Source organism: Aspergillus oryzae, chromosome 8 (assembly GCF_000184455.2).
Source record: "Aspergillus oryzae RIB40 DNA, chromosome 8".
Classification (NCBI taxonomy): domain Eukaryota; kingdom Fungi; phylum Ascomycota; class Eurotiomycetes; order Eurotiales; family Aspergillaceae; genus Aspergillus; species Aspergillus oryzae.
In genome coordinates this window covers 1,918,009-1,944,333 of record NC_036442.1, presented here as the reverse complement: position 1 = coordinate 1,944,333, position 26,325 = coordinate 1,918,009, and the positions used below count along the sequence as shown (strand labels likewise).

General features: G+C 46.7%; 10 protein-coding genes across 10 annotated transcripts; 2 read left to right on the top strand and 8 right to left on the bottom strand.

Moving 5' to 3' along the window:
* Nucleotides 1-1,879: 1,879 nt before the first annotated feature.
* On the bottom strand, nucleotides 1,880-3,348 carry AO090010000546 (Zn(II)2Cys6 transcription factor domain-containing protein; the record flags this gene model as incomplete). The annotated part of the gene is made up of 2 exons (XM_001827472.3): nucleotides 1,880-3,046; nucleotides 3,256-3,348. 2 exons carry the CDS (start codon nucleotides 3,346-3,348, stop codon nucleotides 1,880-1,882), a joined length of 1,260 nt encoding a protein of 419 aa, XP_001827524.1.
* Nucleotides 3,349-4,277: 929 nt separating this feature from the next.
* AO090010000547 (uncharacterized protein) lies at nucleotides 4,278-5,199 on the bottom strand (the record flags this gene model as incomplete). Its single annotated transcript, XM_023233606.1, has 2 exons — nucleotides 4,278-4,852; nucleotides 4,935-5,199. The coding sequence occupies 2 exons, from the start codon at nucleotides 5,197-5,199 to the stop codon at nucleotides 4,278-4,280; spliced, it is 840 nt and encodes a 279-aa protein (XP_023094221.1).
* A 1,013-nt stretch (nucleotides 5,200-6,212) lies between these two features.
* Nucleotides 6,213-8,126, top strand: AO090010000548 (cytochrome P450; the record flags this gene model as incomplete). The annotated part of the gene is made up of 6 exons (XM_023233605.1): nucleotides 6,213-6,299; nucleotides 6,340-6,598; nucleotides 6,658-7,267; nucleotides 7,345-7,478; nucleotides 7,545-7,832; nucleotides 7,906-8,126. 6 exons carry the CDS (start codon nucleotides 6,213-6,215, stop codon nucleotides 8,124-8,126), a joined length of 1,599 nt encoding a protein of 532 aa, XP_023094222.1.
* A 2,521-nt stretch (nucleotides 8,127-10,647) lies between these two features.
* On the bottom strand, nucleotides 10,648-12,083 carry AO090010000549 (uncharacterized protein; the record flags this gene model as incomplete). Its single annotated transcript, XM_023233604.1, has 5 exons — nucleotides 10,648-10,996; nucleotides 11,068-11,106; nucleotides 11,219-11,595; nucleotides 11,649-11,827; nucleotides 11,897-12,083. 5 exons carry the CDS (start codon nucleotides 12,081-12,083, stop codon nucleotides 10,648-10,650), a joined length of 1,131 nt encoding a protein of 376 aa, XP_023094223.1.
* A 1,965-nt stretch (nucleotides 12,084-14,048) lies between these two features.
* AO090010000551 (uncharacterized protein) lies at nucleotides 14,049-15,508 on the top strand (the record flags this gene model as incomplete). Its single annotated transcript, XM_023233603.1, has 5 exons — nucleotides 14,049-14,233; nucleotides 14,346-14,449; nucleotides 14,505-14,628; nucleotides 14,685-15,136; nucleotides 15,195-15,508. 5 exons carry the CDS (start codon nucleotides 14,049-14,051, stop codon nucleotides 15,506-15,508), a joined length of 1,179 nt encoding a protein of 392 aa, XP_023094224.1.
* Nucleotides 15,509-16,095: 587 nt separating this feature from the next.
* AO090010000552 (DUF4419 domain-containing protein) lies at nucleotides 16,096-17,364 on the bottom strand (the record flags this gene model as incomplete). The annotated part of the gene is made up of 1 exon (XM_001827477.3): nucleotides 16,096-17,364. The coding sequence occupies one exon, from the start codon at nucleotides 17,362-17,364 to the stop codon at nucleotides 16,096-16,098; it is 1,269 nt and encodes a 422-aa protein (XP_001827529.1).
* Nucleotides 17,365-19,951: 2,587 nt separating this feature from the next.
* AO090010000554 (uncharacterized protein) lies at nucleotides 19,952-21,559 on the bottom strand (the record flags this gene model as incomplete). The annotated part of the gene is made up of 3 exons (XM_023233602.1): nucleotides 19,952-20,733; nucleotides 20,890-20,955; nucleotides 21,010-21,559. 3 exons carry the CDS (start codon nucleotides 21,557-21,559, stop codon nucleotides 19,952-19,954), a joined length of 1,398 nt encoding a protein of 465 aa, XP_023094225.1.
* Nucleotides 21,560-22,113: 554 nt separating this feature from the next.
* Nucleotides 22,114-22,906, bottom strand: AO090010000555 (uncharacterized protein; the record flags this gene model as incomplete). The annotated part of the gene is made up of 2 exons (XM_023233600.1): nucleotides 22,114-22,205; nucleotides 22,258-22,906. The coding sequence occupies 2 exons, from the start codon at nucleotides 22,904-22,906 to the stop codon at nucleotides 22,114-22,116; spliced, it is 741 nt and encodes a 246-aa protein (XP_023094226.1).
* A 172-nt stretch (nucleotides 22,907-23,078) lies between these two features.
* On the bottom strand, nucleotides 23,079-24,154 carry AO090010000556 (uncharacterized protein; the record flags this gene model as incomplete). The annotated part of the gene is made up of 2 exons (XM_023233599.1): nucleotides 23,079-23,117; nucleotides 23,168-24,154. The coding sequence occupies 2 exons, from the start codon at nucleotides 24,152-24,154 to the stop codon at nucleotides 23,079-23,081; spliced, it is 1,026 nt and encodes a 341-aa protein (XP_023094227.1).
* An 885-nt stretch (nucleotides 24,155-25,039) lies between these two features.
* Nucleotides 25,040-26,167, bottom strand: AO090010000557 (tyrosinase family protein; the record flags this gene model as incomplete). The annotated part of the gene is made up of 4 exons (XM_001827481.1): nucleotides 25,040-25,318; nucleotides 25,382-25,703; nucleotides 25,760-25,845; nucleotides 25,898-26,167. The coding sequence occupies 4 exons, from the start codon at nucleotides 26,165-26,167 to the stop codon at nucleotides 25,040-25,042; spliced, it is 957 nt and encodes a 318-aa protein (XP_001827533.1).
* Between the last annotated feature and the right edge of the window lie 158 nt (nucleotides 26,168-26,325).

The window sequence follows — 26,325 nt, the reverse complement described above, 5'->3', positions numbered from 1 at the left end:
TAAGATGTAAGCCCATGTTTCATGGAGCATATCCCCAAGCGTGCTTAGAGTCTCCACGTCAACACTCATGAGGGTTATTGGTCCTCCATTGTCATGATGCTCGCTTTGTACATGAAGGGTTCTATGGTGAAGGAGTGCGATTAGAGCGCTGCGATTTATGATTTGTAGCCGGTTTAACTGATGGTGATACACGGCGGTACTGATCTACTGTTCAGTTAGCTCCGAGTAAGGGGGACTGTGATGTTTATACTTACCGCCAGTCCAAAATAGATAATACCAGCCATAACAATAAGCCAATATCCATAGTTACGATCGTTTGAGTTTTCATTGCCATTGTGAACAAACCGAACGGCAGCGTTAATTAAGGCTGGCTGACAGTATCGGAAGATGATCAGAAACATCCGAGGAATAATCGCTGATAGAAATGCCCCTTTCGAAAGTCGTAGTAATGTTACTGGTAATGTGAGTGTAGTTTCAGGCTTTCCTAGATAGGGATTAGCATTCGAGACTCCGTCCGATACCTTAGGCACTCACGCCTTTGGTCCCAGGCTTGCAGAATATCCCTCCGCAGGCGTCCCGAGCTCAACTTTCCCTCAAGACCAGGAATATCCTGCGGCGTTAAAATATCCGTATACCCTTTTCTGAGAATAGGGTAGATCCAGGCGAAGAATGTCTTTCCAAAATTACCCGCTAGTTGCTCTGGTGGTAGCTCCCTACAGTGAAGCATTAAAATCGACTCCTTATTGCCCGATTCAAGGAATATAAGGACTGCCTTGAGTAGGGCTAGACGGGCCACTACCCAAGTGGTGACTTGTTCTTGGAAGCTTGGCTCGGGCGAAGTCAGGAACAGGACATCCCCAAGCAGGCTACACAAAAGGTATAGTAAAGGGGACCACGAAGTACGGATTGCGCGATGGTGCTCAAAGAATGACACTATGCCTAAGAACAGTAACGCAACTGACGAAGTTGCAGCTGATAAAAAGTCGATCTGCAATGCTGCTACAGGCGCAGTTGGAAGCGGAAAGAGACAGAATACTTGGGACCCAAATGCCGCCATGTATAGCACCTGGAGCGCTAGTCAATCATTGGATCGTAAAGCGATACTTCACTGGGTCTATAAGATAATATTGTTATTTACCATTTTTATGTAAATTCGACAGCTTGGAAACACCTTTGTTTTCTTGTGTCGTAGTACGTATAATTGAGTCACGGAACTCAAGATAAACAGTACCGATATTGATATTGTGTATAAAGAGAGGAATTTAGATGTCCATGGTAGACTATGCAGCGAGAAGTAGTCCTTCTTATCTTGAGTTGTGGCCAGGAGCGCGCTCTGCTGAGATTCCCGGCTTAGGGTCCCCCAATGACGAGGCGCACTCAATTGGCCGTTGGATAAGAGTTCGAGGCCCATGGAAGCGTATAGTATTTAGCCTCGATGTTGAGATTATGCTGATGGTGTCATAATGGTAACACCGCATGCATTGCCAGCAGGAGGTTAGAAAAGAATGATAAACAATTCTTTAAAGAAAGTGCAGTCACATGTTAGGCCATACCGCACAGGGTTAGGCCCAACAATTCATAGTAGTCTTTATTAATATATTGCCTCATACCTGCATGTATGACGCCTTTAGGGTCCAAAGGTAGTGGATACTCATTAGTTTCGCTACTAAAAATAGGCTTATCCGCAGATATACCGTGGTAACATTCCTTGAGATTCTGGCATCCCTTTGAAGTTTTGAGCACCGGGTTTCGGCGATCGTCACTTTTATAATGGCCTTGTTCTCTAGCAACAACAAGTAGGTACAATCTCGAAGGACTGTATAATACAACTTAGGTCGACTCCTTCCGCATTGAAGAGGGTCCACAGATGAATCATATACTAGGCCCGTGTGCTAATGACAGTCTCAGGCCAGCTAATCCAGTTGTAGAACTCCTCCTCTAGAGAAGCCCGAATACCTTTGATAACATGTTGATCCCAACCAACGAAGAGCCAGGACGAGGTCATATAGGTTAGTAGAATACTCCAATGAGCCAGGATAACGAGCGCGAAAGGATCCTTTTTCTCTAAAAGCACCACAAATGGTTCTGGGAGTCGATATATCCAGCCTATCACCATAGGTAATAAACATACACCGTCCTTTCCCGCACTCCGCATCGTATAAGTCTCGTCAAAAGTGTCTGGTAGGCTGCCCACAGCAGAAAGGTACAAGTCCTTTTCGGGGCCAGCAGTCTGTATCTCGATGAAAGTCTTTAGCTCGACAATGCGATCGTGATGTTGACGTAATTCGCCCTGTAATTCGGGACTGACGCTTTGGATGCTATCATCCGTCTGAGGCGTCAGGACCCCCGAGAAGATCTTATCATGATTTGTTGCCAGAATGGAGCGAACTCCTCTCATGAGGACTAGCCACTCAGCTTGTCCCTGGCTACTGAAGACTAGATATTCACCGGGTCGGGGACCATGTCCGAAATAGACGAGACAGATCATGACCGCTGACATATAAATCAACTGACAATTCTCGGAATTCAGTTGAGAGAGGACGGTAGTGACAGATCGGATACCAAATGTGAAATGGTCATTTGCCTGCATCACATACTGGTGTCGAAGCTCTGGCTTTTCATGACCAAGATGGAGAGCGGACAAGGCCAGCATTAAATGGAGGATTGAGGGGAACGCGATTCCCCACTGTGGGATGTGGATCGACCAAACATCATATGGATCGGATGCTTCGTCTGTGAGGGTGCGATATGTCGAGATTAGATAGTGATGAAAGAGTTGAAGATCCGCAAACGAAATCCCGACCATAGCACTAATATTGGCGGAAAAATCGCATTGGACGGCGATAGAGTTGCCGCCAGGGCGTTGTGCTTCATTGGGCGCTGGGGAAGCTAAAGTCTGATATTTGGATTGCCTGAATCGGTACCGCTGATGAGCTGACGATGCAGCAGGTGGTGATGGTGATGGCGACGTCGGAGTAGATACGGAGAAGTCACATTCGATGGAATGGTTCACGCATTTTCCACAAGATGGTTTCTTCTCATCACACTGTCGCATGTCAGTCGCATGCTGGGGCACATTTTGACACAACAGTTCATATCCTCTTGGCTGGAAGCATATAAGAGCACGTAGATAAGTCCACATGCTGTCGTGCATTTTGTCTCCCACCGTATAGGAACGATGGTATCATGCCACAGATTGACGAGCAATCCAGGTTTACAACAAAAGGGAACGTCTTAAATAGCAGAAACACTCACTTTTACCCGCCGCCTCTTGCAATTTTTACAACCGAGCCGGGACTTGTGATGTGATCTCCGAGAGCGAATCTTGTTCAGCGTGGCGCTGTCCATGCCGCTCGTATTCGTGTCCGTTTTATCCGTGTTGGGGTTGGAGCGGAAGAACAGAAAGACGCAGAACTCAGATGGCAGAACAAGTCCTCCAAGTCACGTGGACGGGTCAACCATGGATCCTCTCCGTTTCGAATTCAGTCACAAATCAGGTAACCCTGACAAGGACACGGCCAGATGCTTCTCAATCCTGCGACTGATAAAGTGGAGAGGAGAGAGGGGGGAAATCGGACCTTTGCGACAACTAAAATATATATCTGCAATTTAGGGGCAAGGGTCCCCGCGTTCGTATTATCATACTAGTCACGCACCGACCACTCGGCGACGATTGTCGAGAAGGAGATCTTTCAGTCTCAAGAAGGGGAAGTAGGCTACTACGCTTGGGATAGACATAGCGAGTCGACTCCTGCGCTCATACAATAAGTACCGTGTCAATTCTCATGAATTGCAATTCGGTTGCTCTATCGGTGGGCGGTCACATGATTTTCATTACTTCAATGCTCTCACTATGGGCGAGGTGTTTGGTGACTACGGTTAAAACACCGAATGGGTAAGCATTTTTATGCTTTGCGAAGTGGTCTTTATACAGAATCATTTTTCCAAGCTGGATATTCTGGATAAGTAGTTACGTATAACCCAAAACCAGACTACAGACGGATAAACTCGTTCGTCACGTTGGTCAATTACTCCATAGTCCTAAACCTTTCAATATCTCGCTATTCGTCGAAGCCAAAACATGGCTTGAGCATGTTAAACTGGCGACCGTAGAGAAATATTGTTACTAGGAATTGGCTACACTCAGTTAGGGAACTCTATTGGACCACGCGAAGGGCAGTTAATTAGTGGGTTCTATAACCCGTGAATGTGTTGGCTACCATCTTCTCACAGAGACTACGTACATAGGATATTTCAATACGCCCGCTGGTGGTACCCTAGAGCTTTGCCTCGACCTGCGGCATCGCTTCTAATCTGCCCAACATGTGATATATCTCAGAGAGACTTTCCTTTACCTTCAGGGATGTGTGAATTCTTGGTCCGGGACTCTCACCCTCAGCAGACAAGATATCACGGTACACAATTTCAGCTTGACTTAATTGACCTTTGCGTTCATACATCTGCGCAAGCTGTAGCTTCGCCCCATACACGTCTGGGTGGGATGGCCCCAGAGATTTTATCTGTGCACTGATCAAGTCACCTAGCATGGCTTCAGCCGTTCGAATATTACTTGGCGTCCCTATCATACGATGGGTATGCACAAGGTTGGACATAGTCATCAGAGTACCAATATGTGACCGACCCAAGGTGCGGACGGCGACATCCAGCGTGGGGATGAGCAATTCTAGCGCATCCTTTGGATAGCTCTGTGCACAGTACACCTTGGAGAGATCGTTCATGGACCACAATGTGTAAGGATGCTCTTCGCCGAGAATGCGTTTTCTGGCATCGAGAACATGGGAGATAGGTCTTTCTGAATCATCAACCTGCCCAAGTGCGAGGCAGCTCATCCCTAGGTCTTCCATAGTTTCCAAGGTGTCCAGTATTCTCCCACACGGGGGCGGCGGATGACGGGCTAACGACATAGCCCTTACTGAAGCCATGTACTGTCTCGCGTAATTCCCAGAAGTTATGAATGTAGAATTGTTTCAGGAGTGGCGTAAATTGCTCAGTGATACTTTGTAATGTTTCAGTATTTTTCTCCATAGATGCCACAAGCTGGCTATGTTGTCGCAGAATTCCTTTCACACCTTTGGAGAGAAGGTACCACTTGGCCTTCTCTATACCCTCATGTGGTGTTCCCAGAAAGAGCAAACCGAATGTAGAAGTGGTAACGGAATGCAAGTGGGAGAGCTTCATGGTGGTACTAGCCGCAGATGTGACAAGGGCCTTCTTAACGACGATGCCGCCAAGCCCATGGCAGATGAAGATTATCGGTCGCTCCGTGCAGCTCTCCAAATACCTATGCGTACCAAGCCCCTCTAATAGTGTCTGCGCATGGTGCGATATCCGACTCGATGAACTACTACCAAAAAATGTAGTCGCATCTGCCTTGTAGTCAAAAGTCAATATACGAGCTCTTGGCATATCATGAGCAAGCAAATCGCTTAGCCAACAACAGCCTGTTGGGGCATCTGTCCAAGCGGAATGACTACTTTCATCTAGCCCATGGACTGCGACGATGCTATAAAGTGTCAGCACGGCTCATGCATCCAGCGGCCCGGTATAATCTCACTCCACAATCGGATGGATATTGTCCTCATGGCTAGGAGAGATCTCCTTTATCGTCATTGAAGAAGCTACAGGTGTGATGTTCCTTAGCATGCTTCTTGTATGATAAGTGCGTGCTACGACATTGAGCTCACAGTAGCATGTCGTGGTGTTGGATTGCTTTTCCATGCTTCCATGCCTCTTTGCCTTTATGTATGTACCTCGTTATGTTTGTGTTCCATTTACCTTCTACCTATGGTCTCACTTCATTCACCTAGCGTTACACATCCAAGATTCTAGTAAGCAAAAAAAAAAAAAAGAGAACAAAAGGAAAGAAAAGAGAGACAGGCAAACAAGGGGAAAAGCCAATGGGCACTTAGGACGTATTTCAGTCGTGGTTGCACAGACCATAATAAAACCTGGTCGTCAGTCAGTGTAACACCTTACTCCTAGTCAGCCATCTCGGAAATTTGCCCCTCGACTGGAGACGACTGTAACGGTCACTCAAAAAGGGCTCATCTGCCGCGCATCAATGGTTGCTTCCTTTCTTCAAAGACCAATTCAGCAATTAGCTTCCACGCTCAATAGCTGTCCAAGACTCTATTCCACACGTTTGTCTTTGTTTGGGCTTGATCCCCATCTTCCAGTCCAACCACGTGAGGATGCTAACCCTTTCTTTCTCTGCGTTGCTCGGCATTGCATTAGCCTGGGCTATCCATCGCCTTGCTTGGAAATATTCCCGACTAAAGGTACGTGTGGAATCCCCCAACCACAGGTAATATCTAACAGGCTATCTGTGTAAAGCGTGATAACAAACTTGCCACTCAGTATGGCTGTGAGCAGCCGCCGCGACTAAGGAATTGGTGGCCACTGGGCATCGATCGCTTGATCCAAATATGGACGGCGGATTCCGAGCAACGCCTAATGGACCTCTTTACATTTCCCTTCAAGGACGTTGGCTATACATTAGAACAGAAGTTCCTCGGAACCATAGCATTCGGAACCATTGACCCTGAGAATCTAGAGGCAATCATGACCAATATTAATGGTACCCGGTCTTCTCCTACAAATGCATTAAGTATGTGCGATGCTCATTGATTACAACAGTTTTCAGCTTTGGGCTGCGCCGGCACATCCTTTTTCCGCTGCTAGGGGATGGTATATTTACTCAGGAGGGGAAGTCATGGAGGCATTCGCGGGAACTCCTCCGTCCACAGTTCACGAGACAACATTATCGAGATCTGAACATCTTTCGGCCTCATGTTGATAGGCTACTTCACTACCTGACTGGCAATGGAGCAGCTACAGACCTTCAGCCCTTGTTCTTTCGCTTAACCTTGGACACAACGACTGAATACCTCTTCGGCAAATCAGTCAATAGTCTTATGCCCGGAGAGGCTACCAAAGGTCAAAGCTTCGCTAACCACTTTGACATGGCTCAGAACTACGTTGTCCAGCGCTTTCGACTATTGGATCTGTATTGGCTGATAGGTGGACCGAAGTTCTGGCGATCATGCAGCGCAGTACATAGGTTCATTGACGAAATCATTGACACGCGCATGGATTCTAAAGAGAAAGATAAAGACTGCAATTCGAAATCTATATTCTTTGACGCTGTCGCACGGGATTCAAGGACTAGGAGGGATCTCCGGGATCAGCTCACTAATGTGCTTCTAGCTGGTAGAGATACCACGGCATGTCTATTGAGTTGGACATTGTAAGTTCCCCCTAGGAGCTGATTGGTTTAAATTTATGACATCCCTTTCTCAAATAGCGTCTCCCTAATTTTTCCAGTCATTGCCTGGCGCGGCATCCTGATGTCTTAGGCCGTTTAAACGTTGAAATAGCCTCCGTGGTTGGCACTAATACCGATCTCACCCGAGACGATTTCAAGCGAATGCCATACCTTGACCAAGTCCTGAGAGAGGGTAAGCTCGCTTGTGCCCCGGAGCACCTTGGCATGGCCTTTCGTGTTTAGAACCTAAACTGTTTAGTTCTGAGGCTCTATCCACCCGTTCCAGTAAATACTAGAACTGCCCATAAAACGACGATCCTTCCTACAGGTGGGGGAAAAGACGGAACGAAACCATTCATGGTTCGCGAAGGAGAAAACGTGGCCTTCTGTGTCTATGCCATGCATCGTCGTGAGGATCTGTATGGTCCTGATGCTGGCCAATTCCGTCCGGAGAGGTGGGATGAGGATCTACCATTGTTCCAGAATGAAAGGACAGCGACATGGGGCTATCTCCCATTTAATGGTGGGCCCCGCGCTTGCTTAGGTCGTAAGTGGTCCTGATTTATTGTGCTTTGTGATTGTGCCGATGGGTCTTATTCACTACCTTCCATGATACACAGAGGATTTTGGATTTGTTGAAGCTGCCTATACCGTGGTACGAATACTACAGAAATACCCGATTGTGAAGCCAGATATGTATAAAGGGGATATACAGGGGCGAAAGTGGCTGGGATGGTCGTCGCATCAGCCAGAGGGCATTGAGATGGTCACCGAGGAGAGACAGAAAATGACAATAGTGCTTTCATTAGGGGATGGGTGTCGGGTGACACTAGGTCGATAAGGATTACGTTGTGCCTTTCCCAGTTGCCGTTGGTCATTCCGTGTCCTAGGTTCCTTTTCCTGAGATCCTCGCCTCATCATTGCCCCAAATTTGTGTACGCTTTTGTTGGTAATACCAGTGCATGGTTTCTCGTTGCTATAAAACTATTAGTGCTGTTATGGGCACACGATTGAGGGATATTGACGGTTCATGGCTGGCTACTGTCACTGTGGCTTTTTAATGGTGTCCACATCTCCGAGCTTGGCAAACTCACTGCTAAACATTAAAGGCGCGCTAATGCTACCATGATATCCTCGCAAGCAGAGCTATAGAGACAGGAATCACATGGACATGATAAATAGGCTACCCATGTAGCTTCTTATTCTCCTCTTCCTGCTCGAAACTACATCTCTCTGCTCCTTCTTGACCCGTTGCCTCTTTCCACTTTTTTGTCGGGTTCCCTCTTCCTCCTCTTCTTACTTTTTCATCATTCTTCGCTGTTGTATTTGGTGCTCGTGCCTTTTGCTACACTTCCTTGTCATTACAGCCTCCCCTGCTAGCTCAATTTTTCTTCTAGCGACTGTATCGTTCACAGTATTGCCTGACAGGTGTCACCGTTCTATTTGTCGGAATGCCGTCCTTCCTGTCACACGAATAATAAATCCTTGCCTAATAGCGTGTACAAGTGCTCTCGCATTTGCCAGATAACATGCCACAGTTCCACGGTTGCACTGTAGAGCAACATATTGACAGTTTGTTATAGCTAAAGAGACCAATCCAAAAGGCAGTCGCTAGCCACATTATTCATCTGATACACAATGATTCCGGGGAACAATCCTACTGTTTCCGGAGTGACAAGCATTGGACACAATAATGTCCGAGGCCGCAAGATATCAGCTCCTTCTAGTATGTAATCTTTCACTGATATGTATAACATGTAAGGGGCATTTGGTGCTTTGCGATACTCACCAATTTAGATAAAAACAGGTCTGGTGCAGTGCATGTAGACGTGGCAACCTGTGGGTGGTAGCGTTGCATTTTCTATACGAACCACCGTCTGGAAATGTTCATTCGTGGGCAGTGGTGGCCCTAGGCAATGGAAGCCAATGTTGTCTTATGTCTTATTCGCTGGCCACCCTTATTGCCATCATCTTTTGGTATGTACACCCCCGACCAACAGACTTTCACCAACTCCAGACAAGTGGGCACGGAACCCAGTCCGACCCCCGCCATATCACAGAGATGTCCTATTTTAGGGTTCTCCGGAGTCATGCCTCGACTCCGGGAGTAAGCAACGACTATATCCTTGAAACATCCCTACGAGGTCCAATCAGAAATGCCTAAATCCAGCAAAAATGGTATAAGACCATATCACCTCAGCATTACGGCAACCGCGCGGAAATATGCCACTCTAGTGAACGACGCCAGCCATGGTTGTTACCACCAGTGGGCCGATATGATGAAACACCACATTGGCAAATAGATCCAGGAACAAACCGAATGGCTCTAACTTCCGATTCTCGGAATGAAAAATGGAATATATAGATAGGAATATGGGGATCATTTATTTTGTTTCACTTCAGGTCGAAGCTTCTACAAAAACACTCGGACCACTTTGACGCAATTGACCTAAACGATTACCGGATCTCTACTAACCGCTTGGATCATTTCTATAACCTTACCAATATATCGATGTCGATCAAACTGTTAATTGCTTCATGGACGGGAATCTGCCCATTCTATTCAATAAACTTTCCTGCCCTCATGTTTCATCAACGTCCCACAATGGTATATATAATGTGAGTGTCAAGTCCTTGTATATATGTGTCCCCTATGATATATCCCACACCAATCGTCTCAATAAACTTCATACAGATTTCCCCCTTTCACCTGCAAATCCTAGGTTTTACAATAGCATATTGCCAAAATGACAAATATTCTCAACGTACAACCCCTGAACGTCGAGACAAAGAACCCCCCAAGACCGCCAAGATAAAATAAACCAGAGCCCCATCCACAGCTATCGTGCAATAGCACCGTAACCTCATTTGGGAGCCTGTGCTCAAGGGGAAAACTCCGGACTGAAGGGAGTAATTGATTCGTCAACTATGCCGCAATATTGACCAGCAGCAACGAGTTCGCACAGATATCCGCGGACATTAGTGTTCGAACCTAAATGCGGAAATATTCATAACTCGACTATTGGAATTTATGCAAAAAGGATCCGTCGATCACTACCCTGCATAATGGGGAGATCTGGGGGATATATTCGTGTTTTGTGCGATTAAATATGCAAGGGATGAAATGACCAGTAATCCCGAATAAGGCCGGGATATATAAAAAGGAAAAAGAAATATTTTACACAAATTCTACACATTGGAATATATGAGTGTATTTGTCATAATTCAATAGTACATAGCTAGTACATGTGGTTGAATGGTAAAAAGTAATGTCCCAGTAGAATATGGTGAATAATTAAGTAAATATTTTAGTAACAACGCACAACGCGCATAGCCCATGTTCGATGACCGAACATATCACTCTAAGTGAGATGGCTATGGTCCCTATTATAGGTCACTGAATATTCCGTACTCGTCATGATTCCCTGGGCATCATTGTGTCCATCAGGCTTAACCAACTCTTGAACACTTTCCGAATGCTTCAGATTCTCCGGATCTTGTGTCGTGAGTTGAGTGCCTTGCAGGGTTGTGAGGTGGTCCCAGTTATGGATCTTCTTGCGCTGCTTCAGGGAATAGCTGCCGTCTGAGCCTTTGTAATTTTTGTTATTGCTCCGGTCGATGCTGCTGAAGATTCGTGGGAAGCAGCGGGCTAGCAGCGGTCGCATCGTTGGTAGACAGGCACATATTATGCCTACGTTGATTTCGATCATACTAGATAACTGTTGTTAGTATACTGTATCTGATTATTGGGTAATGAGGATAGTATGGGGTGATGAACATACCACCAGTTCGCGAGTGTGACCTTGAAGTGTGTAAAGTCACTGCTGTGAATATAAGGCATCATGGTCACGATTCGTAGGATAGCTACGACACAGCAACTAGATTAACTGCGTCAGCATATGAGATATTCACACATGAGTGCAAAGTGCTTACAATGAGCCCGTCCCAAAAACAACCATAAGAAGCATCCTTTGTCTCACCGACGTCTGCAGCGACCAGCAAATCTTAATAGGGAGGATCAGAGTCACAAGGTCGGAGAACACGTTGAAGGCCGCATTGGCGTACACGAACGCAAACTGGTCGACACATTTGGCATCTTTAATAGTGACGTCCCACATAGCCTGAACTGGGTTGCACCCGAGTGTAAAGATAAGGATGCTCAGTAGACTGTAGAAAGCGACGAAGCCCATGATTGCGAAGGTCATTTGGCGGAAACGTTTCTCGGGATTGAGTCGGAGGTAGAAGAGTAATATAGCCGTTTTGACGAACCAGACACCGAGCGCGTAGACGTCTTCTTCTGCGAGATCATACTGCTATTGCTTAGTATGTTGGATGTATTTCAAAGGGTAAGGGACTGACAAACCTTCTTGAATGGCGTTATTTTGTCAAGATGCAAGTCCCAGACATGTACACCGTATCCGTTCTTGATGTCTTCGTCTGTTAGATGTGTGTCTAATGAATATTGACACAGCTGAGTATACTTACTGATTACGCTCAGGATGGCGAAAATCCATGCACAGATCTGCCCCATCACACAGAACACTAGGTGATGTTAGCCTGAGTCACACAACATGTAACAATGGATGTAGCACATGAATCGCATGTACATACAATCATCTAAGCCATATGTTCTTAGAAGGTAGAAACGCGTATACAATCGAAGAAGTAATACAAGGGTTGCGGATGAACACATTGCAAGACTGACGGAGTAAATCTTGAACTTCGACCCCTCCGGGTTGTCAAAGTTGGGAGTAACTCCCGGTGGCGGAGGGGCCACTGGTATCTTGCTCAAGTCCATAGCGAGCGTCCAAGATTATGGTAGTGGAAGTGTAGTAGGCACCTGGACACCGGTGTTAAGTTTGCGTGGTTAACGGACGAAACAAGTCCAAGATAGCAGTAGTGCATGCTTGCTTTTAAGTCTGGCCAAACCTCGCCATGGAGGAAGTTGTACTTATGTCCATGTCGATTTCACAATAACAATCCCAATGGCTCCATTTTTGACATGTCGCTTGCTTCTATGATCCCCGATAGGGTTCGGTCATTAGCCAGTCAGGGTGGTCATAGCAAAAGCACGGACGATGATCTTCGCACCACCGGCTTCCCCGGTAGAATCTGGAAGTGTTCCGATAACTTTCCTCAGACGGCGATCCCATGGGTTCATATTAGTTGCACTAATTAATAAACGGATCATCAATGGTAATGATGCATCATGCATTGCCACTCCTGATACTTGGAATGCATCCAGCCAGAATGTAACCCTATCGTCAACAGGGTACATCGAGGAAATATTGGAATAGCCAATAGCTGTACAGGTCTGGTCCAACATGATCTTCAATATTTACATGATACCTCAATTGGCGAAATATTCCATTGTCCAAAATGGGCTGTGACAAGGAGAAGGAGTCTTGGCATTTTATTGGTTGGAGTATACAGGCGCACTATGAATCATAGGCCTATAAAGGGCCGAATCCAATGTCACTAGACATGATTCGAAAGATGAAACCCCTTGCGTTACTTCCATCGAAGCTACATGCTAGTTGATTAAGCAGGGTCAGAAATATTGAACAAATCGCTGGTCAAGATGTTGGTTCCACGGATCTAACACCTACCTCCCCCAGCACAATGTTAACTTTTAATTGTCAATACTAAGAATAAATATATGTGCTCGTGTAAGTGTGGACAGGACCTTGGGTCATTGTATATAACAACCAATCATCGTCCACCTTTTGGTTAAATTCACTGGGAGGCAAGTTGAGTGAAAAGACAAAGCGGCAACGCGGTTGATCGGTCCTGTAACTCAGGGTCTTGTCTATTGTGGATGACGTGGCTGATGTATGGGTCATGCAATGTTGATATAGCTACCGTGGGGGAGGGACAACGGCATCGTGAAGGGAAGAAAGTCCATGACCAACGTTGACGTGTAACAGGTCAGCGCTATGCAGCAACCAGGGGGGTGTCCCATTGTGCGGACCCAAGGACCAGGTGGTAGGGTGGGAGAAAAAACTGGTTGACTGTGAGATGGGATCTCTTAGTGCTATGTTGCAGGTTGTGCCGTTCGTGATTGATCATGATTGGCGGAATTCATTCGCGGAAGACGTGCTAGTATGATCAACTATGCCACAATTAGCTATGATGATCATTATGTGGGGGTGAAAGTGGACATGTCAGATACACGGTGGCTTCGGTTGAGAACACGGGAGCCATAGCTCTACGGAGTAATGTCTCGGCATTCGTGTTGGAGGTGAGCGACGCATTGATTCCATGGGAGAATTGCGGCACTGAACCTTATCCATGACAGGTGGTCTGAGCTATATTTACGGAGGAATATATTGGCCTCGGAAGCATATCGTCTTGGATGTATGTACACTTAGTAACCTTGACAGCCGAACGCCGTAGATCGTCGCATCGTTCCGATGGTGCAGGTAGCAATTGGAGATTTGACTTTCTTTATGGCCCTGATGTATTGGCTCCAATTTCAGGTGGGGGCACCAAATGTGATTCCTCAGTCACTCCAGCCCTAAGCACTCACCACAGGTAGAGCGTCGGGTGGGTTCCGCAGCATACAAGACACCATCTCGCACTACTAGTGCACTTGTACAATAATGATTGGCGTTGCTGCAGAAGCCACCCCCTCGCACTCCACATGTCACACTTCGAGAACGATCTATAAGTTAATTACCAGGTCCCAGCTGCGATCGTGCTGGCAAGGATACGCTGTCTTCATTCTTCATTGTCATCTGCTTCAAACATCGTCCCATTCAAAATGGGCAGCATCGATCCAAATTTCGATCCCATCCAGGAGGAACTGGACCAGGTCATTGCTGCCGCTACGAGGTACAAGGAGCGTTTATCTGAGGCAGACAGCTACGATGCGAGATACGATCTTATGGCAAAGGCCGGGCGCCTCTATCAAACCATACGCGGGCCTGCAGATATGGTTTTTTCTAAGTTTGAGGATGTATGAGAAGCAGACAGAATACATATCTTCTAGGTTCAAATGTAGCATGATCTAACTAATTGACGATGTATATGACTAGGCAGCGAATATGGGAGCAATCAGAGCGCTCCTTGAAGCAGGCGTCTTTCATGTCATCCCTGCAGGAGGGGAGAGTATTTCCGCAAAGGAAATTTCAGCAAAGACAGGAGTGGACAAAGAGGTGATAGGTGCGTATCATAGTCACACATCTGGTCGTGACATGCGTCTGATAACAAAACATAGTGCGACTCATGCGCGCGGTGACCCCGATGGGACCCTTCCGAGAGACCGGAGAAGAGGAATACGCCCACACGCCATTTTCAGAGATCTATATGGCACCCCAAATGATGGCGGTCTATAAACTAATGTAAGTGATATTGTTCTTGCAATCTGATAACAGACTGTCTAACAGGGTACAATTAGGGTGGATGAATACTTCACACCTATGTTAAGAAATCATGAATTTTTGCGCCAACAGAACTGGCAGAACAACTTCCGTCTGCGAAATAACCCTTATACATTTGTACAAAACTGCGAAGGGGAAACTATGTTTGAACACATATCGAAGTTCCCCGACCGCTTTACGACCTTCAATGAGGCCATGGTAGCCCAAGACTCAGGACTGATTGCAATTGGCCTCTATCCCTTTGCGGACGAATTGAGTAACTTAGCTGAGGATAACACGGCTACCATTGTCGATGTGGGAGGGGGCCGGGGTCACATCTTGCGTCAAATTAAGAAAAGCGCTCCTGAGCTGAAGGGAAAGTTCATACTCCAGGATCAAGCCACCGTTATCGCAGACAATGGAACAGAAACGCAACCGTATGGCATCGAAGCCATGGCACATGATTTTTTCCAGCCACAACCTATTAAAGGTAGGCACAAGTCCCTCATAGAATACGTTACTTGCTGCGATGGCTGACCATTCAACAGGGGCGCTGGTCTACTATATTCGCCGATGTCTCCACGACTGGCCCGATGAGCCAGAATCAAGGCAGATTCTGGAGAACCTGGCTGCAGCAATGGATCCCGAAAAGTCCCGGGTGTTGATCACCGAATATATCTTGCCAGAAGTTGGCTCCAACATGTTTCATGCGTGGATGGACCACACTATGATGACGTTTGCTGGACGGGAACGCACAGAGAAAGATTGGGAGCGTCTACTGGAAATATCTGGTCTCAAGTTGGTCAAGGTGTGGAGAGCTCCAGGAATACCGGTCGGCGTTGTTGAGGCTCGCTTGAAGTAAGACATGAATGAGACAAGCTATGATTTGATACGATCAGAGGATAAAAACAATGAATACTCTTTTAACCCTCTCCAGGTATGGTTTGATATTTCGTCGAAACGATAGTATTTCCTTTTGATGGAGTGTTGGCATTATTCTACTTGGCTGTGTTTACAGTATTCTTATTATGGCTCTCGAGCTTTACTACCTTCCCATCCGATAGTGATTATCAACCCCCTCACCCCCTAATAGTCTTACTCAGTTGGGGAGGAAACAGACACATCTTTCAGTTTCCTGCAGTTTCACCTGAGATTGATATGCAATCTTGTGGGGAACACCCTCTCTTGGAAGGGTCTTTATCGATAGCGATCTTGTTGACTCGAGCTAGGTGCTATAGACGTAATGATACTGTGTATACCCTACTGTCAAATTGGTACCTATGGTATAGCAATACGGAAAAAGCAACGCAAGGTTCTGTGTATTATAGATAACTGCATACAAGCGCAGATAGCAACGATCATATTGTGATTAAAACAGAACCCCCATGTCCTCGCCATTTTTTCCTGCTGCAGTATTCTTTGTAGCCAGAAGCCCAAGGACATGGGGCCTCAGACCAGTTCTAAATCGCGGTGCTTGCTAAATAACTTCCAGTAACGCTCGCTGAGTTGGGGGTCGTTAGCCCAATCGGCAGATGCAGCCTCTATGGAGTTCATTTCAGCTTTAAGCTGACGTTTTTCTTTTTCCCGTGCCTCCTCCTCTCCTGAGTCGATCTCATACATCCACCATCCTGCCACCGGCTGAATAGTATTCAAAGATCCAGCTTCCTGGTCACTGGCACTTGTTATCGGTGTCGCTTCGATTCCGACCAGACCGGCGAGCATTTTGGTCATGTAAACATTACCGAAGTCGTCGACTTTCACAGGAACAGTGTTATAACCAGAAGGAATCTCATCCGTATCTACCCGGTGATACCAGATACCGTCTAGATTGCCACCTAGACCGTTGGCCACGGTGTCCTGGCGATAGAGGGGCCTCCCCTCGGCATCCCAAAAGCAAAATGCCGTAACCCAGCCAGACAAATAGCTAGGGCCACTACCGCCACCCTGACTATGGACAGACCTTTGCCAGAAGTCCACGGTATCAGGAGAGGAGGGGTTATCGAATGATGAGATGAAGTGCTGGAGAATGGGCCGGAGAAGGGTTGTAAATTGTGTCGGTTCCTCACCCAACTCAGGAATCTTGTCGATCTTTGATAGTAGCAGAACCCAGTCATCCCGCTCGCCGAGCAACGTCACGCTGGGGATACCGCACATGAGACACATCTTATAGGAGAAATATTTCTGCAGGACGCCCATCATCAAAATGGCCGAGACGATTTTATCAGATGTGGTGGTTGTGCTGAAAGCCGGCATGATCCATTCTCGCAGCTCCGGGTCCTTGACGTTCTCCTGAATCTGCTCTGTCATTGCCATCGCTAGAGCCCCAAAGTCTCGTATTGCACTTTTGACTGTGAGTTCTTTCTGTCCCTCATGCGAAACGAAGTATGATCTTAGTTCTTCGGCATGCGCGTTGACGTAGAAGCCGAGTTGGGATAGGATGGAAAACCACACATCTTCCGGGCGGAGGACAAGGTTATAATGACTGCTGTACGCCGAAAAGATTGCCCGGACAAGACCGTTTTCTGATGGTGTGATATGGCGATCCTGTAGGTCGTGCGTGTCATAGAACGGGAGCTTTTCGAAAGAACTTTGGACAATTCGTTTGGAGCGTCTGTAATCTCTAGGAGACGTTCTTTCGAGGAATTCTCCCGGAGTGGTGGCCTTTTGGGCCCACCACTTCTCTGCTTCGTGCTTTGCAACTTTGAAAGTGACAGGCATACTGATTTGTCTGTCCTTGCTTTGATGGAATGAAATAATATGTCGTACTGGGCATAAACTGTGTGCCAAACACAGGAGGATAGACAGCTGGCAAGAAAGGTAGAAAATGATGAAGGAGGGAGGGTGAGGGGCAGCTTGGAGATTTCTTTATATAAACTTTTCCACGTCGCCCTCTTGTCGATCATTATGTACTGTATCTCAGATTTCTGATGGTGGGGCGGGCAGTTCCTTGTAACGACAGCGGGTTTCAGAAAGTTACCTTTGTATACTCCAGCTTTACTATATTTTAAACTATAGAAAGACTATCGTGAACTTCGTTCTTTTATACATATATCCACTATAGATATTTATCTTTTTTTGTCCTCCTTTGTCATTTTCTTCTTTTTTCTGTCTTTGTTTTGCTCTAACTGAGTGCAGTTAAAATCCCCCTGAAAATGTATTGCAATTACAATACATGAAGGAGGTGGGGAACAATCGCTAGGACTCGCCACTAAGAGTGCGGCTGAGAAACTCATGAGGCTGTGCCCCTCGTGATGTGGAGACTTGATGTCCAATATCATGTCAATATTCAGGTGAAAGCCAGCTGAACACAGTTTGCTTTGATTCAGCTATTCCTATGACGTATGATCCTCAGGAGTATTCATAACATAAGATGTCAGTCACCTGATGAGTCACCTGACGCAAAGTCATGTAATGGCTTTCTCTGTTTATCAGATAGTTGAATAACACACATCAATCTACCTCCCAGTCCTCCAGCTCTATCGTAAGACATCATGAATATATAGTTCACTAGTGTCTGACTCACGATAAAACGTGAACAATGACTTGTGAGTGGGGGGCATTCCGGAAATTATATTCGGACAGAAATGTCTATGGTTTTACAGAGTGTAGCATATTCCCGAGATCTATCGTCATTATGGTATGGTATTCACTCAATGGGTCATTCTGAACAAAGAGTGACATCACTTCAGACCGTTTCAAAGGTAAATGATTCTCAAAGGAAGAAGGCTACCTACCTTCATAGCCCTTGACTGTACCAGGCAGTATGACCTTGAATATGGGGCAAGGCGATCAGAAGCCGACATTGTCAACTGCGACCCTCCCAAAGAACACCCCGCAGATTATTGGAGACACCGCTAGAAACCTCAGGAGGTGTACCCAAAGGGAGATCAGGCATGGCAATGTGGGGGGTTATATCCTGGGCACTCATGTGCCGCCTGAACTTGTTGACCCGGAACTCGACGACCATCGGGGTACATTTGGAATCAAATGCCGGGTAACTTATGATACCAAAACCCAGCTGATGATCGCTCAAATCCCATGCAATCCTCACATAATTGCCGTGGGACATTTTGGACAAAAGATTATGATGCAAAGTTTCAGGAAGGGCGATCACAGCGAGTTGATGGGGATCGGTAGCGTAACCTTGATAGATGGAAATCTTCAAAAGGAGCCAGCCGCATGTTATTCTCCACGCACTCTCCCGCCGGAAAGAACAAGAAAATGGTGGCCAACTCTCGTTGTGGAAAGCGGCTGGTACGAAAATCTGGCCCACTTACAAATGGACGCAAACATATGGATCGGAAGGTCTGAGGCTAATGTCAAAGTGGTGATTTTGATATCTATGACGAAGGACCGAGATGCACTCGTTCTGGAGAAGTGGGTTCCAGGAAACCCACCACAAACCGGATCTTGTGCTCGGTTTTTCGCCTATAGGGAACAATCGGTTAGGATCTTTCGTTATGGGAACGGGGTTGTAAGAACTACTGGTGATCCTCTAATCATCCGCTTCGAGGAAGTCTTTCTACGCCCTCCGAATTCACCCCTCGAGCAAGACTACGAGCTCGGCCAGGCGGCACTTATCTCCATCGCAGAGGGCGCATGGAATATGCCCATCTAGAACTATATTTACTGCCATGGCTCGGCTGCCACCCTCTGTCCCACAGGCTTGAGTTAAGGGTTTTACTTGGTATACGGATAAAGGTGACTGTGTGTTAGCTAAAGTGTAAGCTTTATACTCATGACACCCCTTTACCCAGTTACTTAAGCTATGCTTAGACAGGGCAATTGCAAAGGATACCATTTGATCAGCGAATGGTGATAGCTTGGACAGAGACCTCGTAGCGTCTCGGCTGGTATCGGATCCCCAGGGGATTTTTCCTTTTGTTCCTCCCGTAACTGCCCCTTTCTCCGAGTGCTCAACTATACTCGATCTACCATCAGTCAAATTGCATTTGGAAACGTATCGTTCCTTGGAGGGGGAAATATGCGAGTTTGGATAGTCGGGTGCAAAGATTTTATTAGGCCTGGCTATTATGTTTGAATATCTTATACCCCGATCTGAATGACAAGCTTGCGCCGGAGATAATATACCAGAATCCCCATGATACACCTCCTGAAGTCCATATGTCGTATCGCGTGGCCCTATTCCATTGAAGTACATACATTGTCCTACACAATACAGTAACCTGACGATCAGCGATGAGTGCCTATGTAAGGTCTGAGGTGAAATCAACATTATAAATTTAAAATCTAGTTTATATTACTCTAAATCACATGCCCGTTTCACAAGGGCCTGTCCTATCATTCACTCCGTAATTTCAGTAAAGCTAGTTGCGAGAGAAGGGAGTGTCTTGACAAGAACATCCCCATTATCACCAATCGCCTCTGCGTAAAACTTCACATCATTTGCAGGACTGTATTCGCTCTCCCAAAGGAAGGATGTTTCAAACGACGTTCTGCTCTGCTCCCCAAGATACTGCGTCTCACCTTCTTGAACCTGGTAAAACCTCCAGACCTTCGTTTCAGTATCTCCGTTCCAGGAAACATATAACCGAGTGGTATTGGCTGAGTCCACGTATGCCGCAAGAGCTGGAGCTTCACTCGGTGTACCAGTCCAATTGGCTAGGAACCCACGGTAGCTGACCGCATCTTCGATGAACGCATGATAGAGGATTTCATTGTCGGCATTAAATTGCGTGAAGGCACCTGCAGACCCCCAGCTAACAAACAAGTTGTCGTTCGCAAGCAGTTGAGTGTTACCCTGAGAATTAGCCTCCAGGCCATATGGGGCTGTGGCTTTGCGAATGACGGTTGCCGTGTTATCCGTGTGGTTGAGCTGGACAAACAGGGCTCTGGAGACGTTGTTGAAGGTTATTTCACCGTTGCCTGAGTTGTCAAAGAAGGATATCACGTCGATATTGCCGGACTGCGATCGCCAGCGGGCGTCGTGCTGAAAGCCAAATGTGAAATCTTGGGTAAATGTGGAGTGGTTGCCACCGAGTTGCCAGATAATGGAGCCGTCGGTTCCGTTGATCTTGAATATCGTGCTGAAGTGTCGTGACGAGACGAGGTAGTTTCCATCATTGTCTTTGTCGATGCTGTTAATGTGAACGTAATCCCAGGTTTGGGCAGAGGAGAGTCCGCTGTTGCTAGCGCTTGAACCCAGTGCATTTAACGAATCTAAATGCCATACAGTGAGAAAGAGTCTCGGTGCTTAGATAAAGATGCTAGAGTGGAACTTACCTGCAGGATCGAGATAGTCCAGGGAGTTCCACTCAAACACTAGCTCTCCAGTTGCGATATCAAATTCTGTTCCCTCGTTAATGAAATGCATACTCCAAAGAATATCCTAGAGTAACAAACCTTGGAAGAGCCCGTTTCCAAGCCATTGCTGGGACGAATTGCCACCCCACAGTGTCAGGTTTGCAATGGTTGGAAGATAAATTTCCACAAGAGCAGTCTTGTCATTGACAACGGTAAATTCGTGAATCGATGGGATATGGTGATTTCCAGTCCTGGTTGATATGAGATGTTCATAGTTCTGGTCGAGCAGCACATGTTGGCCAACCCCCTCGCCATGATTTTGGTCCATCGTTCCCTGGAAGCCCTGGAGGACAGTCTTCCCATTGTATGTAGTGGGATGGAAGTTCGCCACAAACCCTGAGTAGTACCCAACGCCGGACCACACTAAATCACCGTCCTTTCGGTAGATATAAGCGCCAGGCTGTGGGATGGTATTGGCGTAGGGAGCAACAAACACATACTCCGAGCCATTGGCGTCGGGCGCAGGCACGGTGATATTCAACTTGGGGACTGTGAGATCCGGACGAGATCGGTATTGTCCATCTGCTGAACTGAAAGGCAAACCCGCCGCTGCTGCTAACAGCAGACTATATTGAGTGACCAATCCCATTGTTTTGTCCTTGATAAGTCTCTTAAATGGTAGAAATGGGCCAGTTGCTTTCCTGATCTATCAGGTATTTCACGAGCCAGGCATTGGCTACTCCTCGTATTTATAGCTTTGATATTTCCTTTTTCTTTTCATCATCCTACCGAGCTATTGTGCCTTCGGAACTTGTAAACAGCGCACTTAGATCGATAACGCCATTGGCATAAAGTCTGAGCAATTATTAATCTCGCTTATATGCAGCTAAAGTGTGGTCTATGCATTATTTGCCGAGCATATACACGCTCTGATAAGATATCTGCCGGTCGTAGGTTTACTAGTCCTTGTATCATCGAGCTCGTCCATGACGCGATCCCGGGCTGGATGAAGTAACCGAACATAACTGCATTTATTTGACTATCATCGTTGGTACCTGTCAACCTCGCGACTAAAAAGCTTATTGTCCCTTTTTATGCATTATGGCGATAGAACATTAAGGTCTTGCAGTTTATGCCTCCGCAAATATATAGAACAGCGAAACAGAATATTCCTGGCTCAGGTCACTTGGCCGTAAACCCCATTCACCAAAACCATCCTCCAAATGCTATTAGTGAGTCAATAAATGCTTTCTGGCGAGCCGTCGAAACTGGGACTTCGTTGTTAGGATGTTGCCCTAGATGCTGGTCAGTAAATGATCACATATAATCGGTCTGCCGTCACTGTACCAGAATCTCCTGTGGCAGACTTTTTCTCCAGCACTGGCACATAGCCATTTGCTAGAGCTGCTTCTGCAAGACTATTCGCTTGCCTCGCAAATGTGTATCCCTCTTTTGTCCATTCCATCTGGGATTTTCCAATTTTCTCTAATACACATTTCTCTTCATCTATTGCATCCAGGTGACTCCTAATTGAATCCCAGGTTAGAGTTGTTCCTCTTTGTTGGTTAAAATGTTCGATTTCCAGAAGGATTTCATCTCGTCTTTTTGCTACTCTTTCCAACCCAGACGCTACCGCTCGTAGTTCCAGCTCGAACGTCCCATTCACAGTCACGCTGGGTAAGGCAGTTGCTTTGGTTAACTTGACCACGAACATTCCTTGTTCAGTTGTGTCTTGCTCCGTTTTGATATGAATAGTGGTCACGCCGTCAGTAGCAACCTTCTTGCCAAATGCTGCTTTCCGCATACGGTTACGTTGCTCAGCCAAATCCCTCAGCGCAGTCGTCTGGGAAGAAGTCATAATATGGCTTCGTATCTTTATTTGCGATCCCTGTACTCTCGATTCAAGTAATACAAGGAAGTCACTAGAACCCTCTCGCTCGTGACGAAATCGAGCCCAAGCTCGTTGTATGGTCTTGTCAGCAGTGTCGTTCTCCATTACGATTTGAGAATCCTCTTTCCACCAACAATCTTGTGGTTCCACTTCAATCAACTTCAATCCTGCATTAATAGGATCTTCGATAAAAAAGCAGCTTTGATTGGTAGCCGTTGTAGTTGATGCCCGTTGTCGCTCAGTCTTGATGTAGATTATGGGAGTAAAGCTTACAACTTCAATATCTGGGAGCAATTGTGCGTAACGCCCTTCGGGTCTAATATAGTATTCTTCACCAGGCGCCTCATGATAGAGTGGAATTCCCACTATCTGTCCCTCAACACATTTCGTCTCAGGACCGCAACTTAGCTTTGCAAAGAGCTGACCATCTTGGCGTGTATAAAGAGGGAAGTTTCCTCGGATATATCCACGGTCAAAGCCGAATGCAGTCCGGCATTTGCTCTCACGCTCCAGTGAGAGAATATGACCGCTGCCAATGAAGCTGGCTGGCGAGGGCGCAAATATTCCGGCAGATATCATTTCCTGGGGCTCAGTTGAGACAGGCCCTGCAGATTTCAAGCCCCATGCAAAGATAGAGTCATCCCGGGTTTCTCTTATAATCTCTCTTTGTAGACGTGTGAATGCGTGGTCACCCTCTCCGTATATCATTGGCATCATGATATTGAAAATCCCAAGAAGACAATAAGCGATGTCCTCCTTCCGCTTTGTTGTTCGTTTTGAAGCCCAAGACATACGTTGTGCAATACTTGCCTCTGACAACGGTCTTCTCCCGAGGAGGAATGCGCGCAAGATGCCTGTGATCGTTTCGATCAGGCCTGCCCATTGGGCTTTACTGCCAATATCCACCCACTGTGAATTAAAGAAAAGAAGACGACTCGGTGCTAGAAGCTCTTGCAATGTCCAACCCCGTTGAAACCACCGGCTGGAGGATATTTGAGAGGGTAACTGTTTGCGATCGTCGGTAGTAACATCGGAGAAATAGACATAGCAAACAGAGGCATTGCTATACCATCGGAACATAGAATTGATGGCTTCACCGAGTTCGACTGAGTTGGTCTTGTCAATACAACAGGTGTCGATCCATGCATGTGTAAAGCCATCCTTTTCTGCACGTTCGCAACAGCCCTTGAATTTAACTGGCCAGCTGGCATCCCCGGTATTTCTCTCGGTAATATCGCGAAATGACACTTCATCTTCATCATTTCCCCACGTATGTGAAAGTATGGCGTAAGGAGGGACTTGCTCGTTGAAGAACTCCTCCAGCGCAAAGGTTTGTACATTTATAAGACGCATTGCGGTATTTCAAGGATTCGACCAATTGACACGGTTGAAAGGTTGAAACACTCGGCTTGGATGCGAAATGCGGATAGCAGCGCCAATTTAATGTCAACAGGATGCATGGGGACTCGTTAGACGTGCCAAAGCCTCAAGCTTGGGATTTCTTCAGTCACACTAGAGGATTGGAGGGAAGTCTACTCTTTGAAGTTCGAGATTCGAGTTGATGGGCTGGAGAATTGGCTGGCGTTGGTGGGCGCTTACGAGCGGGGTAGTAGGGCTGGTTCTATTAGGACTAGGCGCCAGCGCAGAGGGGTAAGCATCCTATTAAGGCAATTTCCTGTACTGATTAATTACGGGGTAGTGGCTAGCACAACGAGAGCTGAAGTTTGTATAAATTAGGTAACTCGAGTGACCCTCGTTCTGAGTATCCAGTCACCCGAACCAGGTCCAGTTTACTTGCAACGACTCCACGTGGGCCTCAGCCTCGTCTCATTGTCATCTCCGGCAATTCGCTCCAGCCCTTCGGAGAGAGTCTCCTTGCTAGTGGTCATCAATATACTCTCACCAGAGGCATGTGAACAAGATATACCGGCCATTCGGACGATGCGGTAGTCTTTCGAGTAATGAGATCGGTCCGAGCGGTTTGTGCCTATAGACGAAGGGAGTTACGAGACAAGCCGGTAATTCAGAGACAGTTTTCTACGGTTCTGCTAGAACAGATATTTGGGGGTTTCTGTAAAAGGGTCTATTGATTAGCCGTCATAGCATATAGCATGATTGTTTATCCCTCCCCAAATTCATCTCAGGGTCCTTATATAGCTGCTTTTTTTTTAAATAAATAGTCTTGCTAGGTGCTAAAGCCAATGACCTGAGTCTACCAGGGCTTTCCACATAGCAGACTTAATCATACCCATAACAAAGGTATCCACCCTGAGTGTTCATAACCTCTCCAATAGTAACGTTGGGCTTGATGTTGAAGGACGACAACTCATAGTGAAGGGTTGCATTCTGCCAGCCACCAGCAGGTTCAACATTGGCAGTATGGTTCAAGGTCGGTCCGCTTATATCGTAGAGACGGTTGATAGGATCCTCCTTCTGCCACTTCCACCAAACACGGTCGATGTACATATGATGCATGAAGAAAATCGGGTCACCGGGTGAGGATTTGATATCGGCCATCTAAAGGTTGAATTCGTTAGTAAAGGGACCATTATACTGCATTATTTCAAAGCTAATACGTACCACACCGCCAATGTAGGTGTGAATGCCCTTATGGGGAATGTTGGAAATGCAATCCCACCAGGGCGAGAAAGTGTTGTACGCATTACAATTATTAAGGGCGGTGCTGTTCGCATTGGCAATTGCGTTTTCGTTGTCCCACGCACGGCGCAGACAATAGTCGGTGTCTTCGTCACCGGGACCAATGTGCAAGGTGTAGTTGGAGAAACGACCGTCAATCACACAGAGGTCCGATCCAGTACCATTTCCGCCGAATGCATCTGGACCCCACATAGATGACTGCCACATATTACCGCTGTCGGCGTCCTTCTGCTCGTCCCACCATCTTTGATGCAACTTAGCATACAGGGAATAAGCGAAAGGTAGACGTAATAAACTTACGGTATGGGGCCAGTATAGCTGCACTCTTCTCGAAGTAGAGTCTCGTAGATGTGCATGTAGTAGCGGTGCCACGGGAGGAATTGGCCCTATTCACATACTGGTTAGATGTATGATAAGAACAGAAAGGGGTCAACTTACAACGTGGTGAATGATGTCCGCGTGCGCGGTATTGGTCATTCCACGGTGAAGGGCTTGAAGATCACTGAAGCGGCTAGTAGTAGCCGTCAGTCCGGATTTCGCAGGCTTGTCCATTAGGCATTGAACAGCATCGAGAAAGCTGGTCTGCTGTTTCGCAGTCAGATGACGCCACTCCTTACGGATTGTCATCTTCTCTTTGCTGCAGCTGCCGGTGAAGTACTCGGGGATGAACTGGCTGACGGTTTCGCGTTTGTCGACGTTGGACGACATTTTTGGGAAAGCAGCAGCAGATACACTGACTGCCAGAGTCAGTGCCGCGCTGAAGACTGAATACTTCATGATGAAACTTGAATAGAAAAATGATTCAACGAGTGACAGGCGTCAAAGCACGCCGGAACAATGAAAACAACAGACAAGCGACAATGGTC